Below are 17,713 nucleotides of genomic sequence, written 5' to 3'. Positions count from 1 at the left end.
TTGATTTCCCAAATCAAAATATAAGAGAAAATGTTTTCTCCACTTCTACAGAAATTTCAATTTTAATCATTTACATTTTTCAACAAAAATAAAAATTCAAATACACAATTAACTCAATTAACTTATTGTTAATTAACTAATGTTCCTTAAAGTATTAGAGATACTTTTAAAAAAAAAGTAGGAATCAAGATTACAATCAGTGTCTTTGCAAACATCTGAGTTGGCTATTCAGCCTTTAAAAACAGGTTGAACCTGACTGTTGAAGAATAAATTAGCACAGCTTCAGGATCTGTACACAATGGCTTTAATTGTGAAATAAACTCCTGCTTCTGGGAAAAGTGCTCTCTGAAGACACACATTTTCTCACTGCAAGGTATCATTACCATTTCTGTGCCACAGTATGAAATAGCAAAATTATTGCTTTGTAAATATTTAATGTCACCATTAAAGACAGCTGTTTTACAAACAAGTTGCTCTAAACAGAGGAGAAAGACTTTATGCATTGACAAAACAAACTGCTATTTCAATAAAAAAGAGATGAATAACATGGGTATGTTGCAGGATAGTTTGAATGGAATGTACAAGATTCTACGCTGGAATCTACAGTAGATGGATTCCTGTGGCTGAGATATAGATAGAATAATATAAAGAAATCTATACAGTAGGAGACCATGGTGTAGCCTACAGAGAGAGCCTGCATTTACTTTGTGAACTTTTGCCTTTGTCTCACAGAATAAATTCCTTGTAGTCTGTGCCTGTCTGTGATGGCACCTTTGGTGCTTTTGTTATGAACAGTCTCTGAAAAATGTTGAGAAAAGCTCTCAGAAAAAAAATATCTTATGGTACACATATAGGTCTGTTGTGAATTCAGCTGGGGTATTTGGGAATTCAGAAGTGAGATAAGCTTTTCTATGTTTGAAATGTGAAACTGGAGACCTGTGAATGTGTTTCACTTGAAAATATGCAAATAATGCATCTTTGGCAAAAACAACTGACACATGCTTCTCCAAAAATGCAATTCAGCAAAAGTGGTACATTTAAGGAAAATGGAGGCTTTTAAAACAACTAGATGCAGCAGACTCCACTACAAAGAACACTACTCAAAATCAGGACGCACTGGTGTACATCTAGAGACTGAAGAGTATTTGGAGCTAATACATTTTAGCCTTTATATGAGGAATATCATGACTCTGTTAAAAAACTTGTGGGAAAGAAATACCTCCAGGATCCAGTGGCTAACATATATGATTTTGACTTTGAAGCTCAACTTCTCATTTCTGGAAGGTAATGGAATAATAATATCTTCTAACTAAATAACTGTTTGTTCAACTAAGCATCAAATGTAACATTAAGACTTTGACTATTCCAATAGTCCTCAATGTACTGTTTTGAATATTGGCATCAATATTATTTATTTATTAATGAAATGTTATTTATAGTTAGGTACTATTTTTAAAAGATTTTAAATTGCAAACATTTTTAAGTATGTATTATGCTGCTGGTGTAATTCTCTTCCAGTGTTTGCAGTGTTGATATGATGGAAGGTATCTGGTCCTCCACTGTAACTGGCTTGTCATATTATTTAACATAGAATGAAAATGATAAATTCACATGTGGTAGTATATCTTTCTGTTCATACATTCTGAAGACACAAACACAAAAGGAAATCTTTTAGCAGCACCTATAAATGCAGTTCACTTCAATCATCATTTTGTCTGATATTAAATCTGGAAAAAATCTCTTGATGTTGATGTTTACAAAATCTTCAATAATTTATTCAGAAAAAAAAAACTCTAAAACTGTGAAACTGACATTCATGCAACAATTAATGCTATACATTTACAATTATTTTAAAAGTACTAATAAATGTGTTTTACAAACAATAATTTCTCAACAGCACAGACCGAGACTGCTACAACACCAGTCTTTACTACGGATGTAAGTGCTTTAAAAAATAAAATGGTTCATATTAAGAATGATAGCACAAATAGATACAGTAATTGTTCCTTTAGCAGTTTTTCAGCGTAAAAATCAAGATCATTGGATTAAAAAGCAAACTATAATTTATGGAACAAAAACCTAGTTTGGCAATTAGCTTTTTTGCTTTGATGTATAGAAAATGTAAATAGTCTGTCACTGCAAAATAAAATATAGACAAAAATCTAAAAACGTCTGGACTGAAACCCTCCAATTCTTTAAACGCCTTACCAAAAACTGTTTCTTTAAATGACAAAAACTTTAAGGGAAAACTATGAATAAGTACTATAGGATACACTTTCTCATATTTAAGAACTGATCATAATTTACACCCTTTTTAAAGATCGATCTCAGTTTGTCAGCTTGCATTCCATGTATACAAAAAAAGATTTTGGTAGGCTATTTCTGTAAACTGTACAGAGTGAATATGCATCATCCTACAGATCTTTGACACCCATTTGTGTGATTTTCCGCAGAGTGAAACTGCTCAAAACAAACCCCACTTAGCCGCTGTTCTTGCCCCTAGCCTCATTTTGGGTGCGATAACCATAGGAATCGTGCTAGTCTTTACGATTATCAAAATCCGAGAGAAGCGGCAGATGGAGGGATCATTCAACCCTAGGAGTCTGGAACAAGCTGGCTCTCAAGCGGACAAGGGAAGCTGCCCTATGAAGTTGCCTCCTGTGGAGCGCCTCATATGAGAAGCTGTGAGGGAGCCGACCAGCAGGTCTTTGTGCCCTTTAAAAGCTACCTGTGGAATATCAAGTTAATCCAGGTACAAGAAATATAGTGTGACAAAGACACTCAACAAGATGACACAAAGAGGGAACAACAGAACTAGAAGTCAAAACCGAGTTAATATAACATAAGTCTCTACAGATGTGTTTGTAGGCATTTTTCCCATTATTTCCCCCTACCATAAAAAAGCATTGAAATTCTGGACTACACTTTAAACAAGACAGAATTATAAAAAGTACTTTAAAAATGGTTCGTATAAGGAATGATAGCTCAAATAGATCATTGTTCCTTTTTTAGTTTTATAACATAAAAATCAGGACTATTGTATTAAACTACTGGATACAGTACATAGAACATATGGGACCTACGTAGGCAATTAAGCTTTCTGCTTTGATGTATAGAAAATGTAACTAGTCTGCCAATCGTTGCAAAATTAAATATATATAAAAAAATACCCAAAATGTCGCCATTGTTCAAATTCTATTAGAACATTGGCATTTCTCTGAACTACAATCTACAGTATGTATTGGGATGCAATTTTCCTGCTTGATTTTTGAACAAAGTTTTGAACAAAGTTTTTTAATTGGCATGAAAACTTATGGTTTTATATAAAAGAAAAATGAAACGAATAAGGAATTTTTCTTATAGCAGTATTTGGAGTTGAAGAAAAAAAGGATTGACCTTTCCATCTCACTTTTGGTCTAATGCTCAGACAGCCTGGTCCACACTGCACTCATTTAAACTAACCATGATAAAAATTCTAAAATTCAAACACAAGATAGTTTGTCCTTTCAGCCGTATTTAGTACGTAGCTTTATTTCCATCCTTCTTGTACAATTGCTTAAGTCAGAAGTTGAGATTTCTGGATATCAGACACAAGGGATTCTCTAAAGCTGCAGTCAGGAATCAAGGATAATGCTATATCTGATTTTATCTTAGCAGCTGCAATTTTGGGGCTGTATCTAGCAGTTCAAAATATTCACACTGACTGATTTTCTAACATCTTCTAGTTGAATACAGACAACATGACTTCTGAACTCCTGCTCTCCATATGTTTGGTCTCAGTGGCCCTACTGCTGGCCCTCTTCCTGGCCACCACAGCATTCATTGTTGCCATGAACAGGAGAGCCACCCATGGTACTTACAGCCCCAGCAGGCAAGAGAAGGAGGGATCACGCTTGGAGATGTGGAATATGGTCCAGCCTCCACCCATGGAAAGACTTATTTAACCCCCCCTTAAAAACTGTTCTTTGTTTCCCGCCAGGAGGTGGGTTAATTGCACTTGTCTTCATCAGTAATACATCGTGGAATTTTCCATTCAACCCATCAAGAGCCTCTCAGAAAAGATTTGACTTGTTTTACCTATTTAAAAAGTGAAACAAAAGAGCTTGGCTTGAACACCTTTTAAAAGGAACTTACCTGCAAAGATGTTTAAAAAAACTGATCAAAGACTGACCCTAAGTATGAGAAGAAGTACGAATAAAGAAATAATATGAATATACAATGGATGTAGTATAATGCGTTACTGAGTTTTTCTTATCTTTACTGTCCAAAGTTGCAATTCATACAAAAAAGACAACCGACCAAAGCTGTTAACTAAAAAGGGTGTCTGGAGTAGCTCAACAAAGAAAGTCTCTTGTGCAGGTGATCCAGCCATTGCTAGAGTGAGCTTGGGTCAACCAACCAAGACACTGCCAGAGGTCTCTCAACCTTTCAGGTGCCTGGGAGCGTGTGGTGATATCTTACTGCTCCATCGATCAGCTCTAACTCACCTTCGGGCTCTGTGGAGCCTGCAATATGTCAAAAGACAAATGGGCATTGCAGGTAGGCATGTTAAAGAAGCACGCCTGTATTTCTTATTCTCTCCCAAGACGGTATAGGAGCACTACCAAAGAGCCAAGTCCTAAAACACAGACAACTCCAAATTGGGTGTAGAATAAAAAAATGCCAATTTCAAATAAAAAAGATGTATGTATCCCGAATTGTCAATTTTATCCCTTGCATACTGTAGCAATTTCCATCTTCACAGAAAATAGAACTGCTTTGGGTCCTTGTCTTAATGTATGACATTAGTTATGTCTGTTTTATTTAATTTTCTATTTTCCTAGCAAAGATTAAGTGGAGCAATTGTCAGTGTAATATTACTTTCAATGTTAACTGCCCTTTAATTTATTATTTGCCTAATGTGAACAGTTTGTTGTGTTATTTATGCTGAAAAAAGGAGGCTGTATGCTTTTTTTACAAAAAATAAATACTTAAAGACCTGACTGTCACAATATAAATTTTCTAAACTGTTGGAATAGATATTTTTTTACATGATTTCAGCATAGTGGAACAGCATACTTTAACATAAGAGGAAAAGTATAATACATATTATTTGAAAAACAAATGCCTTACTTGTCGTATAGAAGAAATCATAGTACACAGTATTTGGGTCTTTACATTCTTTTTCACAATTAAAAATGTTTGTTCACAAATATTTAATTACTGGAAGCTATCATAATAAGGTATGAGTTCACCATATACTGTATGCCCCATTTTACACAGTTGGTTTAAATGATATAACTACGTTTGTGGTCAGTCTTAAGGATTATAAACCACATTCTCTCATTGCTTGTGACGAAGTGATGATGTGCAGCATGTTTCACAAATATTGTTAAATCAATGAACCTGCACCGATATTATAGTCTGAATAAAGCCAAATTTCAATACACTTTTTTGCATGTAATAAACTTTGAACAATTTCATGTAATGCCAAGAAGTATTGTATTTTTAAAATCCTTTCGTTACATCAAATGTTATAAGGTTTTGAAATGTGCACTGTTATCATAATAATAGCTACTAAATGTGAAAATCAACCATTAAGACATTTTTTTTTCAATTTTTGGATAAATATAATTGGAGGCAGACACCTCTTTACACTGTGATAATGACAGCATTGTTATACAGTCTTGCTTCTTTTTAATGTTTATTAGTTACATATTTTAAATATTTGTTTTATATGTAGATATTTGAGATTTTTGTCATCTAAATGCCTTGAAGTAATGAGTGCATTTCTAATTGTGATTTTTTTTTCATTATGCAACCAATGTAATAATAGTGGTAATACCTTGCAATGGTTCCATGCTTTTCATTCCTAAGGGTTTCAAAGTACTTCACACATAGGAGGAGACCCACTTTACAGTATCTACCAATGAAGTGCATCTAGATGTGGTAGCCATTGTGCTGTCTGCCCCACAACACAGCAGATCAGGTAAAATTACTTTAGCCGTTGATGAAAGCGACTTAGGGAGGTCAGATTGTGCAAGTCCAAAGTGGAATTATTCAGGAAACTGGGACTTACACCCTTACTTTTAAAAACACTAAAAAAAATCAGGAGCTTGGTTTAACAGCTCATTCAAAACACAGCACCACATATAGTCCAGTCACCACATTGGTTCAGACATTACTTACAGTACAGTACCTACCTGCTATTCCTCTAGGGTCTCCAATTCTAATATTGGCTAGGCCCAGTGCTGCTTAGCTACTGACCAGGTCAGGCAAAGGTATAACCTAAGTGCTCAGAAATGTACCTTACATTTTCACTCGCCAAAAACCAGTAACAGCTGCAATCCCATTTAAACTTTGGCAAACATTTGATTTAAATGGTATTTCCCTTTGACCAAGCAGTATGTTAGAAATGCTAATAATCATAAGACTGAAAAGTCTAATCATTCTCACAGTTTAATGAAATAAAGTGATGCAGTTGTATTGCCTTGCATTAGAATTAAGCCTGCTCCTCCTGTCTTCTGAACCTCATCTCAAATTTATTGCTACCCCAGAAGGACAGATTACTTATTAATGTAAAATACTTGCAGAAAAGGAGCAAGTCTATTTACACCAACTGTACTAATTATATTCCAATATAGCTCCAATATATATTAGATTTAACGTCAATCTAGAAACCCTTGTAATCTTTATTTCATGATTTTTGATTTTCAGGGATCATATTTAATTACTAAAAACTTGAATTTTACTTTGTTTCAGTACAAATCTGCTTTTAATATTATGGTCCCAACAGATTGAGACAATGTTATATAAAATTTTCAATTAACTGCCTTGTAAAATAGTAGTCTTGTCAAATACATGCTAAATAATTCAAATTATTACCAATTCTTGATTTTGTCTTTTTTAAAATTGTGATTGAGCTGTTAAATCAGGAAAATGTGATGTACAGAACATAATTATTGGTAAACTACTACAGTATGAAGCATGTATTGCATCCTAAATGCATATACTTCTAACTCCTAAAAAATGTTCTTAAATGCACCTTCCTAAAATTTAAAAAAGAGACAAACATTAAGCATCCAAAATTTATTTTTTTACAAAGTTCACAGTGAGCGCCTTTAGGACAGAGTTCATACCCTTAATACAACAGTACATCAGAGATGACACTGTTGTATTATTTGTCTACTCTCAAATCAGAGCATGCATGTGTCAAAAAAATGAAAGAACCGGTATCAGTAGTTAATATCAGCACTGTAATTCAGCATAGCTGTGAATGTCCACCTTTTAAAAAAGTTTGTTCATTTTAAATTTATGTAAAATGTGTACAATCTTCTAACACCATTTATTTCAAAGAGCACTGTGTGTGAAGTAATCATTGATATGCAACAAATATTCTTAGCAATCATAGATTTTCTTCATGAACTTTAAAAACCATACAAATCTCAATATCGCTTTGTACACTGATTACACAGAAACAGTAATATTCTATCTAAATGATCAGAATGTCACAGATCAAATGCAATTATTCATTGTACCTCGTTCAACAGGTTCTTAGGATCAAGATTATAAAATGTACCTTGAAATATGAGGCAACCGGAACAATTTATTTTTCTGACCCAGCATTATTATTAGCGATTAAGGGAATTTCATAAGAGTGAACCTAATATTGAAAAATGTTAAATGAAAAACAAGTTTTCAAATGAGACAATTTCTCATATTGTGTCAAGTAGACATTTATCCATAAAGTGATTGTAATGTACTGTACTCCAGCTATAAAGATATTCAGTAGAAATCAGAATTACAGAAGAAAAAATGCTAGTTTTCGCTTTTAAGTTGCAAGGACAAAAGGGCTGCATAAAGCAGGTAATCCACATTTAGCAGTAAAAACCCAGGAAAGACAGGAACCTTGGAAGGAGACCACAAAACACAGTGAGAGTAATTCATAATGATAAAACAGAATCATAAACTATATGCACAAGACAACAAAAAATGTAAGCCTACAATGGGGAATTTATAAAATGTACATTTTAGAATGTCCAGGGACTCATATCTGGTAATAAAACAGCATATGTAAAAAGTGAAAATATTATTGCATTGTTTAAAATGAGTTGTTATGGTCTGCATGTTGCTGTTTATTTATCAGCTTGCTAATTTGCTCATATAAAACTGTGGGTGCCCAGGGTCTTGTTTTTCCAAACTCGAAAAATACTTCTGAAAAATGGAAGTTCACAGAAGAAGTGAGGGAGTACATCTGGCCAAGGGCAATATTAATGCTTTTCACATTGTTTTTCCACAATGCTTTACAATGTTTTTTTTTTTTTACAAGCAGGAACTGTTACGATTAAAAATTTAAGGAGTAAAGGCAACCAAGGTATGAGCAAGAATTAAGCATACAGAGGTACAATGTCAGAAACATGCAGACAAAAGTACTCATTTTTCAATTATAGCAATAACCTTCAGCAAAGCGACATTAAATTGTGATTGTATACACAATGAGCACAATTAAACTTACTTTTGATAAGACAAACACTAACCTGGACATTTTTAAAACCGTTAACACAACAGCTATGAAAGGTAATATTAGAGTGGCAATATATATCGGTCTTTTATCTTAGGTATTTTTATAAACCTTGAGTTAATTTAATGGTGTTCATTTTTGAAGACAACAAATGCCAAAATCTGTTATGGAATTAACAATTTAAGGTGAATCTTACTTTTGTTGGCAATAAAAGGTACACTACCCAAACAATATTTAATTGAGAAATCTGGTTGAAGTAAACCAGATACACATATCTGGGAAATTAGTTTTTACTTTTCTTCATAAAACTAAACCTCACTCACACAAGAGTTGTTTATGTTGGAAAAGCAAAGTCTGACTCACACCTTCCTTTCTTAGAGATAACAATACCAATAATGCTCAATACATAAAACTGACAATATATTAACCTAATAGAACACAATGAGATGGTTGTGGAAAAAAAGCACCAAAACAGAAAACATTTATCTGGCACAATTTACAGATTTGCTTCAAACGAGAAAAAAAACATTATCATTAGATTTAACCACAAACCTGGTACCTCAAAATAATATGAAGAACATTATAAAATGTAACATACTGGTATGATCCAGGCTGAAGTATAGACATCAAAAAATGGATCGCATACTCCTGTCAGGTTTAAAGCTACTATAAAAACAAATATTTTCATTTATGTTTAGGCATTCTAAACTAGATTGCACAATTATGGACTATTGATCCAAACCTATTAAAATTGAAAAAAAAACTGTAAAGAAATCATAATTGATCTTTTAAAAGTAAAGCGTTGGAAGACTACCATCATATTTGCATTAAATAGCATCATTCATTGTAGGTCTTTATTGGCATATATATAGATATTTGTATTTTATGATAAACACTTATATAAGGCACACATTAAGCCTTAATTGCAACAACAGATACAACACCGATGTATCTATTGCATTTACAGTACAGTATGCCTTTCATAAGAATACTTTTCAAACACAACTCAAAAATACTGGATGTCTCAACACAGTTGAAAACAAAGCAATAGGACATTTACAGTGAGAAATCATTATAACTACAATCAAAATATTAGTGTAGCAACATAAAGAATGACAAGAACACTAAGACTTCTAAAATAAAAACCAACAATAAATTAAAAAGGAGGAATCAAGCTTACTTCTACCAACTTACAGTGCAAACACTGTGCGTTATAATTAAAAACATACTACTCAAATGGTTCTTAAATGTTGAAACAAAGGGCAGGATTATTTTATTAGAATAATGCTTATTATTGAATCATTTTATTCTAAATGGGTCTTGATTACATACATTGTTGTCAATCTTCTACATCACACAAAGACAGTTACATATACTAAACGACCAGATAGTGTTCATGGCAAGTGTAACTGAAGATTTAAAATAAATATTCTTCGTAGCTCTTTTCACAATTCCATATTTTGGAAGATGTTACCTTGTAAGCGAAGACTAGAGTCAGACCGTATAGTGAAATTACTGATGTTGCCAGGAAATGCCCTTGACACTGTTCATTGGCTGAGGGTTTAAAAAGTAGAGGTCATCACAAGTTATAGTCAGTAAGTTCAGAACTATGTTTTTTTTATATGTTTTCTCACATAACCAGACAATTTAAAAATCTGAAGAAGATGAAACATGATTCCATATCAGTTTTCTCACTATTTCAGCCCAGAGCTGAAAACAGACGAAAGTCATGACCTATTTATCCTGCATGTTGAACAGTTGCTTCAATCATAAGCATAAATTTATAAAGGGACAAAAAAGACTATGTTATATACAGCTACGTTAGAAAACTTGACACTAAAATTAAATATGGACAAATGTCAACTATTTAAGAGAATCTGTTTACTTTAAAATATCTCCTTCAACTTGGTAATTAATGGACAAGGCTGGCAAATTACAGTTAAAGGCTGCAAAATTACAGTTCAAGTGTCTTATGGTATGTAACATTAATTAATTCACTGAAAGCAAACATTTTGTCATCCAAATGTGCAGTGCAAGCGGATTAACTCCAAAACCACATTTAATGGAAATAACTGTAGGTCGTATCTTCTCCATAGGAGATTACTTCATTAAAAAAAGCTGGTGTCTGCACAATGCTGCTGTCTTATTGTCTCAAACATTGCTCACTGTAGTAAAATCTAGCACTTGAGGAAATGCATCATTTTGCTACTGCAGAAAGTGATATTGTGTGCAGTTAATGTATATCAAGCTCATAGGAAATTGCCTCTTGAGTATGATTTGCAGTGAAGATATATTCACTAGTAAAAAATTCAGCAGGACAACGTCTAAACAAATTCATAAAATGAGGCATTCCTTTCCTGAGAACTAATTCTTTAAGTTGCTATTTCCACACAAGGTTTGGGATGGCACATTAAATAGAATGACTGCCATTTTTCTCCAAAGAAACAGAGGAGTATGACAAAGAGACCTAAAAGAACTCATGGAAGGTCACTCTGGAAGAGAAATGCGCCGTTCAGTTATGATTACACTTGCTCAAACACATATTTTCTAGTTTATCTACTGATGGGGTGAAACATAACCAAGGCTGATGGTGCCACAACAGAAGAATGCAACCTGAGAAATACATCGGAAAACCATTTTTAATATTATTACCTAATCACTGTTATACATCTATTGTGAATATTTCTCATTAGATGTACATACAAATGTACTTTAGGACAACTGAAGAAAAGCATCACATCAGGATAAATACAGGTTGTCCTGAACGTCAAATTAGATTAAAGTGTCCTAACTCTACTATGCAGAAATAACACTGTGTTGTTATTTCAGCTGATTATAAACTTTAAGGCATTATCTTATGGCTTATCTAGTATGGTCTTTCATAATTTCATCTGTATAGAAAACACAACCTAATTGTTTTTAATAGCATCTTAGATCTATTAAGATCACTTCCCATTTCAAGACTGCTCAGGCATAACACAGGCATAAATTTGTACCGCTTCAAAATCGTTAAAATAATCTTTTGCAAATGAAAATACAGTATAAATTAAAACTCTAAAAGACATAGAAATAATGAACACATTGGAAATAAAATTAAAAAAAATGAAAATGTACACACTAATTGAAAGAAAATCCCTTTTCAGCATCTTGCAATATGATTATTATTTTTAATGATAGTGTACTAAAACATATTTCCATTTGAAAGAGAGGAAGATTTTTTGTTCTGTGCTAACATCTTAATTCAAAATCATTTGAAGTTTTAACTTCCATCTAAAGGGCAATAGGTAAACTAGCTTGTTTCAAGATCAGAATTTTCTGGAGAAGCCTCTTGTATCAATATCAACAGTACAGGATGCGTTTGCTACATCTATTAATTACAGTATGTTCTTCATCCAGAGGGGATAAATGCAAATAAGCTAAAGAAACTAAAAATGTAATGAGATGGAAGAAAATATGTTAATAAGTTCCCTGTGCCTTAGGGACTCTGGGTATATAAAGCTAATATTTCCCTTAACCTTAAAGTTTCTGTGGCATAATCATATCTCCTCTCTAGCCTTACTGTTAACCTCTGAAATCTGTAGATCAGTGTGAAAAGCAGAACTCAGGTGGTATACAGACTCAATCTCTTCCAAGAGACCCTTTTCATCTCTTCCAGCTATGAGGTCTTCTTCCTGGGTGTCTCCCTTCTCCCATGGCACTAAAATCGATGGCTGCCGCGCTGTCCGTTTGCCGTGTTCATCTTGGAGGGCATTTTCTGGGTGGGATTTTAGTGTTTGTCTGCGTAGCACGTTTCTGCGGACGATACTACAGGAAACATCCTGAGAATCCGCTGGTGAAGCAAAGTTAACAGTGATTTCTGGCAAATCCTGATTTTGAAGAGTGCAAGGCAACACGTTCTTTTCTTCAGTGACTATGTGCAAAAAGTCCCTCTGGCCCCCACAACTCTTCCTCTTTGGGGACGGGGGTAAGTGCTTCCCATGCAGCGCACTGTCATCCTGCCCCAGATTCCAACCCATTTGTTCGCTCTCACCTGTGCAGAACTGGGCAAGGTTACTCTCACTAGGTGTGTTCGATTTGTTCTGCAAAAAGGAACAATGAAAGAAGTTAAATAATGAAGTACAGAGCAATTCGTTTGAGTGTATATGCCACACTGTCAATAGTTGCAAGATTGAGGTATGATCTGTTAAAAGGAGGATGATTATCATAGGTTGTGCATTTCAGATCTATACATAAATTGCATATGATGTACTTCTACAGTATAGTAATCTTTACTGAGAGACACTGCAATGAGTATTGCAACCACTGCATTTGTTTTGTTTTTAATGTGTCTCAATATATACACACACGTGTGGATGCGAAAGACAGATAGGGGGCGCACTGTTGATGCTTCTCAAAGCAGAGAATTGCTCCGGATGAGGTACAACAGGAAGAGACAGGCAAAAGATAAGTACTACATTTTACCAATACCTACAATACATATTTCAGAATTTTATGGAAACTTGAGAATAACTGAGAAAAACAACAGGTTTTCAAAGCCCTACATCAGCACTGAGCTTGTTTACCAGAAAACACAGGGCAAAACCGAAGTTATTCCAAAGGCAAGAAAATTCAAAGCAGCTCACCGCAGTCTTGTAGTCAATATCATCCATTGATCTGAAGAAATCTAAGCTCTTGGCTCCCGAGAGCTTTCCATGATCAGAGCTGTGTGTGCTTAGGGTGTCTAAAATCTCCCCAAGCAAGTCCATCTGACCAGAGTGCTGTGTGTCCACGTTCAGTTCATTTGAGTCCGAGTCGTCACTGTCACCATTATATGAACGGAGTTCTCCACTATCTTCTGAAGAAATCCTAGAGACGGAAAGATAGCCAACAGAACTATAAAGCTCTCCTGCTGTACAAATACAAAGGCAAGAATAATTTGCAAGTTCATGATGACAAAACACTGACTGGAAATAAAGCAAAATACAAATTTTAACTACTTTAATTAAACAGCTTGATTTAAACCTCAGAATTGGGTACAGATTTTGAAGTGTGGAATTTAAACGCCACCAGAGGTCAGTCTTGATACAACCAAGAGAGAAATCATTTCTTCCAGTGAGTTTCTTAGCTGTTTGGGCTATACCATATATACTGAACGGCATTAGATCTCAAACTCCTTTGCTGCATTTTTAATTCTTATTAATACATAAAGTAATAAAATCAAAGAGTGATAAAATGGTAATTTTAATTACAATGTTACTCAATATCACATCACATTTAGATTTTTACAAAAAAGTAATTCACAGCTTAAAAAATTGCATAAAATAATTCTGAAACTGTGAATAGTTATATAATTTTATGAGAATGGTTTGGCATTGCATTTAGTACTGTCATTACAGTACTTAATCTGCATCACTTTTTAAAGTTTAAAAGTCCACATTCAAATTATTACTGAAAAAATGGTCTCAATCGACTTATGTGGTTTAATAAAGGAATACAATTAAAAAGAAAACTAAAAACTAGAGGCTGATCAGGTTGGAGTTTTAGCCCAGTTTCTGTTACGCAGAGGGTATATGACTCTTCCCTGGATGGGTCACTGCTTCACAGAAATGGTTACACTGGAGCAGTGCGGGTAAAACACTTCTTAAAAGTACAACAGCAGTGTGCATAACAGAAACTGAACAAACGACCTTCCAGTTATGAGCTCAGAGCCCAACCATTTACTCTGCCCTGCCCCAGAAAACATGAAAGTGGAAAACTGTAGATCTGATCAAATTCAAAAGAGCTATTAAAGTCTACAAAGTACTATAGGGGAAAAAACATTGACAATTCTATGATTCATGCTTATTATTTAGTATTAACTCATGATAAGTGTTTGCCTTTTTACAGGAGGAGCAAGAATGAAACACATCTCTCACAATGGTTGAAGCTCTTTTCTAAGATACGAGATCGGTGGTTCTTAACCTGGGGTGTTTGCACCCCCTGGGGGTGTGAAAAGCCCTTTCTGGAAGTGTGAGACATGCCAGATTTTTTTAGAAGGTAAATCACCGAAAACACCAATTAAGCCCTTTAAAAACATTAAAAAATGTGTGTCCTTTTTCCATGTATTCTTAATTCTACTGCAACGTTTAAATACATGTATAATCTCTTTCATTCAATAGTTACAATAAATCTTAGGAATAAAAACAACGGCCTACTTCAACAATTTCTGATAAGGGGTGCAGGAACATATTTTGAGAAACCAGAGGAGTGCAGAAGGCCAGAATCCAGGTGCCAATGCATGCATAGTGAAAACTACTACAAATCTGCTCACTGGGTAAAGCTCTATAAAATTGGAAGACAGATGAGAATTACTTACTTGCTTGCTGTATCTAGTTCATCTTCATTTAATGCAAAGTCTGGACAGCCCATAATTATGGTTGTTTTTTTGTAATAGTTCTGTATACAAAAATATAAAAGAATTATAACTATAGAAAACATTCGTGTTTCATAAAATGAGTCATTACCAGAAAGAGCATCATTATTATGGTAACTTTACAGGTATTTATTATATCTATGTCTTTGCTCAGAATGATCAAGCAGCAAATTTACTCCTCATGAAAGTTTCTGTAGCCCACTATAAAAGAGAACAGAGTTCTTTAGATATTATAGCCTTAGGCACATGTCTTTAAAACCCCTTGCCAATGTCACGATGTACTGGATCCCAACATGACCTATCTGTAAAATAAACCACTTTAATATTTGTATTGTTTTACATCCGTAAAATTGTCAGATTTAAGGATTGATTTGCAGTTCATATCGACTACATAGGAGTTACTTGTAATTAACATCACTTCTTCTAAAAGACATACATACTGTACATGTTTAACTATCACAAGGTACTGTAATACCGAGGTTACAAAAAAGTAATAAAAATCTGGAAAAGCCTTTTGTATAAAGATCAAAATTAATCTTTGAAAAGATACACAATTTGTGCCTTCAGTGAGAAGCTGACAGCTGTTTTCTTCTTTATTCAGTTATTACATTCATATCAACACTATGCACAGTAAAGAAACGCCTTACAGACAGGGTTAACTGTCTCAGTGAAAAAAGTTGAGAAATGTATGTGCTGGCTGGCCATTTAAGACTCTTGCCATTCAAATAAACAAGAACATATGTTCAAAACTGATTGCCCTGCTTTCTGGTAGCTAAGAGCTATAATGAAAGTGATTACAGAGGGCTTAGGTTGTGAGTCCCAAAAATGTTTTAATGGATTCCTATGTCAGAATCATAAATCTTGGCTACAAGCAGTATTCTGGAAAGCGAAATTGTAAATGCACCTGCAAAATGTTGTCAGATTCATTTAGGAGAACTTTACATAATGGTAATGTCATGCTGTTTGCAGTTATTTATCCTTTTAATTTCTTTAATTTAGCATATTGTGGAGTGCACAAACCAAAGTAGTTTTATGAAAACAAGGCGAGGCTACTCTCTTTCCTTCATCATTAATGTTATAGTCAGCATACCTCACATGGCCTTTGTAACCACAACAAAGGGAATTACTCTGGTATTTATTTTTCTGTTCCTTACAAAAAGCTGTGTTTAGAATAGCTTCAAAGATTTTGAGTAGTAGCAACTTTCATTGTGTATTTTGAGAACACTCATTATATATTTTAAAAAGTACAAAGCAAAAATAAAAAAGAAGATCAAATATTAAAAGATTATGGCATAAGCATCATAGTATAAACAGAAGAAAGCACAACGACTACATTAAAAAATTGTTATCATTAAAAACTAATGCAGTCAGTGCATAGCTGAATTGTAGATAACCAAAAAATACCTTTGTACCTTATGTAGGAATCATTTCACATGATTTTCATCTGCGTAGAAAACAGCATTTTCAAAGTCCAGTCTTTTGGATACTAGCAGGTAGTAGTTAACTTGTCTTTTATCAGTTGTCTAAAACTATAATAACAATATAACAATGGCCTTATAATTGAAACTAGATGTTAGGTTGTACTACAGCAAACACAAATGTCAAACGTAAGGAAGGCTGGATTTTACTTGATCAGAGTCAATAATCCCTCATTTCAAGCTAGAGCCAATTTACAGACAGAGGTGCAAATGGAAAAATGATTTTCTTTTGTAATGGATGACTCAATTTTTCTCCCACACTGAGTTGATGTGCTGCTTGATCCAAGAGAAGGAAAAAAAAACATAAATGAAATAAAAAGGCAGGGCCATTTGACTGAAGCTGGCCAAACCACTAGCTTGGAGGGAGAAAAAATCTTATTTTTATCCCCTTAATTCAGCCAAAAAAATCAGCTTTGCGGGCTCACTTCTTGGTGTATCCCACTGTAGCGTGCTTTACTAAGCAATGTCTCGACTATGAAACACACACCTCCTCTAGGTTATGCGCAGGGACTGAATTGATATTACAGTATTACTGATTTACTTTTCACACCAGCCATGTGTAGATGGTACTGTGAGTTGCCAAAACCTTATTAACCGATCCAATTCCACTGATTCCTGTCTAACACCTCCCTACAGACACAGAAAACAGACTGAGCTATTCACGTCTCGTGAACACACACACACACACGTTATTGTCTTATACAAGTGGGAAGTAATAACAGGAAGTCAAAACAAAACCATGGCAGGAGTATTGTTCTAGGGGAATAACTTGATAGTTTTATGTAACATGCCTACACCAAAATAGCATATTAACAGAATTCCACTTTATAAATCTTTTCCTTTTAAAGAATAAATGGAAGTAACATTCTTCCTTTTTTTCCCCATTGCTTACTGCACAACAAAATAAAGTCCAAGGCAATGACAAGATTATCTAGAATTTTAAAATTGCTCCATTCCTAATGGGTACATGTTGATTGATTTCATGTTTTTATAATACTAATTCATTCTGGATTGCAAGCCTCATTTTATAAAAACTGGAACCATTAAGATTTCTGAAGTTCAGAAATAAACCTTTTTATGACAGTCGATTAAATAAAATGACTATGGAGACTAATATTACAGCCAATATTTCTGCTCTCCAGTTTAAAGGCAAGAAGTTTATGTTATTTTACATATGGTATTTCTGTATCCTGTTTCCTACTGATCTTGGGTTTTGGCAGTCTGGATTATGATATGCCTGGAAAATGCAAACAAACCACAAGGAAACTGAGCCAAGTTTCTACTTCAGCCAAGTCTTTTTAGTTCTTCAAGAATCCCTCAAATAAAGTCATTAGTGGTAAATCA

At 34.1% G+C, this 17,713-nt stretch overlaps 2 protein-coding genes and 1 long non-coding RNA gene across 4 annotated transcripts in view; 2 read left to right on the top strand and 1 right to left on the bottom strand.

Moving 5' to 3' along the window:
* crb1 (crumbs cell polarity complex component 1) overlaps nt 1-4,982 on the top strand; it is a 33,608-nt gene extending 28,626 nt beyond the window's left edge. Inside the window, exon 14 of the mRNA XM_088927047.1 lies at nt 3,726-4,982. Within this exon, the coding sequence (XP_088783173.1) occupies nt 3,726-3,944 (219 nt within the window). The 3' untranslated portion in view covers nt 3,945-4,982. The remainder of the gene's footprint in view (nt 1-3,725) is intronic.
* LOC148823520 (uncharacterized) lies at nt 1,204-2,530 on the top strand. The gene is made up of 3 exons (XR_016093731.1): nt 1,204-1,284; nt 1,898-1,938; nt 2,454-2,530. It is a non-coding gene; the product is annotated as an uncharacterized LOC148823520 (long non-coding RNA).
* A 2,070-nt stretch (nt 4,983-7,052) lies between the features above and the next one.
* The window catches only part of dennd1b (DENN domain containing 1B), a 96,726-nt gene continuing 86,065 nt past the window's right edge, over nt 7,053-17,713 (bottom strand). For both annotated transcript variants that reach the window (XM_088927045.1, XM_088927046.1), the window contains 3 exons: nt 14,835-14,914; nt 13,123-13,345; nt 7,053-12,579 (listed from right to left, as the gene is read on the bottom strand). In XM_088927045.1, the coding sequence (XP_088783171.1) occupies nt 12,037-12,579; nt 13,123-13,345; nt 14,835-14,914 (846 nt within the window). In that variant the 3' untranslated portion in view covers nt 7,053-12,036. The remainder of the gene's footprint in view (nt 12,580-13,122; nt 13,346-14,834; nt 14,915-17,713) is intronic.

Source organism: Atractosteus spatula, chromosome 11 (genome assembly GCF_055471065.1).
Source record: "Atractosteus spatula isolate fAtrSpa1 chromosome 11, fAtrSpa1.hap1, whole genome shotgun sequence".
Classification (NCBI taxonomy): Eukaryota; Metazoa; Chordata; class Actinopteri; order Semionotiformes; family Lepisosteidae; genus Atractosteus; species Atractosteus spatula.
The sequence above is the reverse complement of the archived record's forward strand: the minus strand, read 5'-3'. Positions and strand labels throughout refer to the sequence as shown.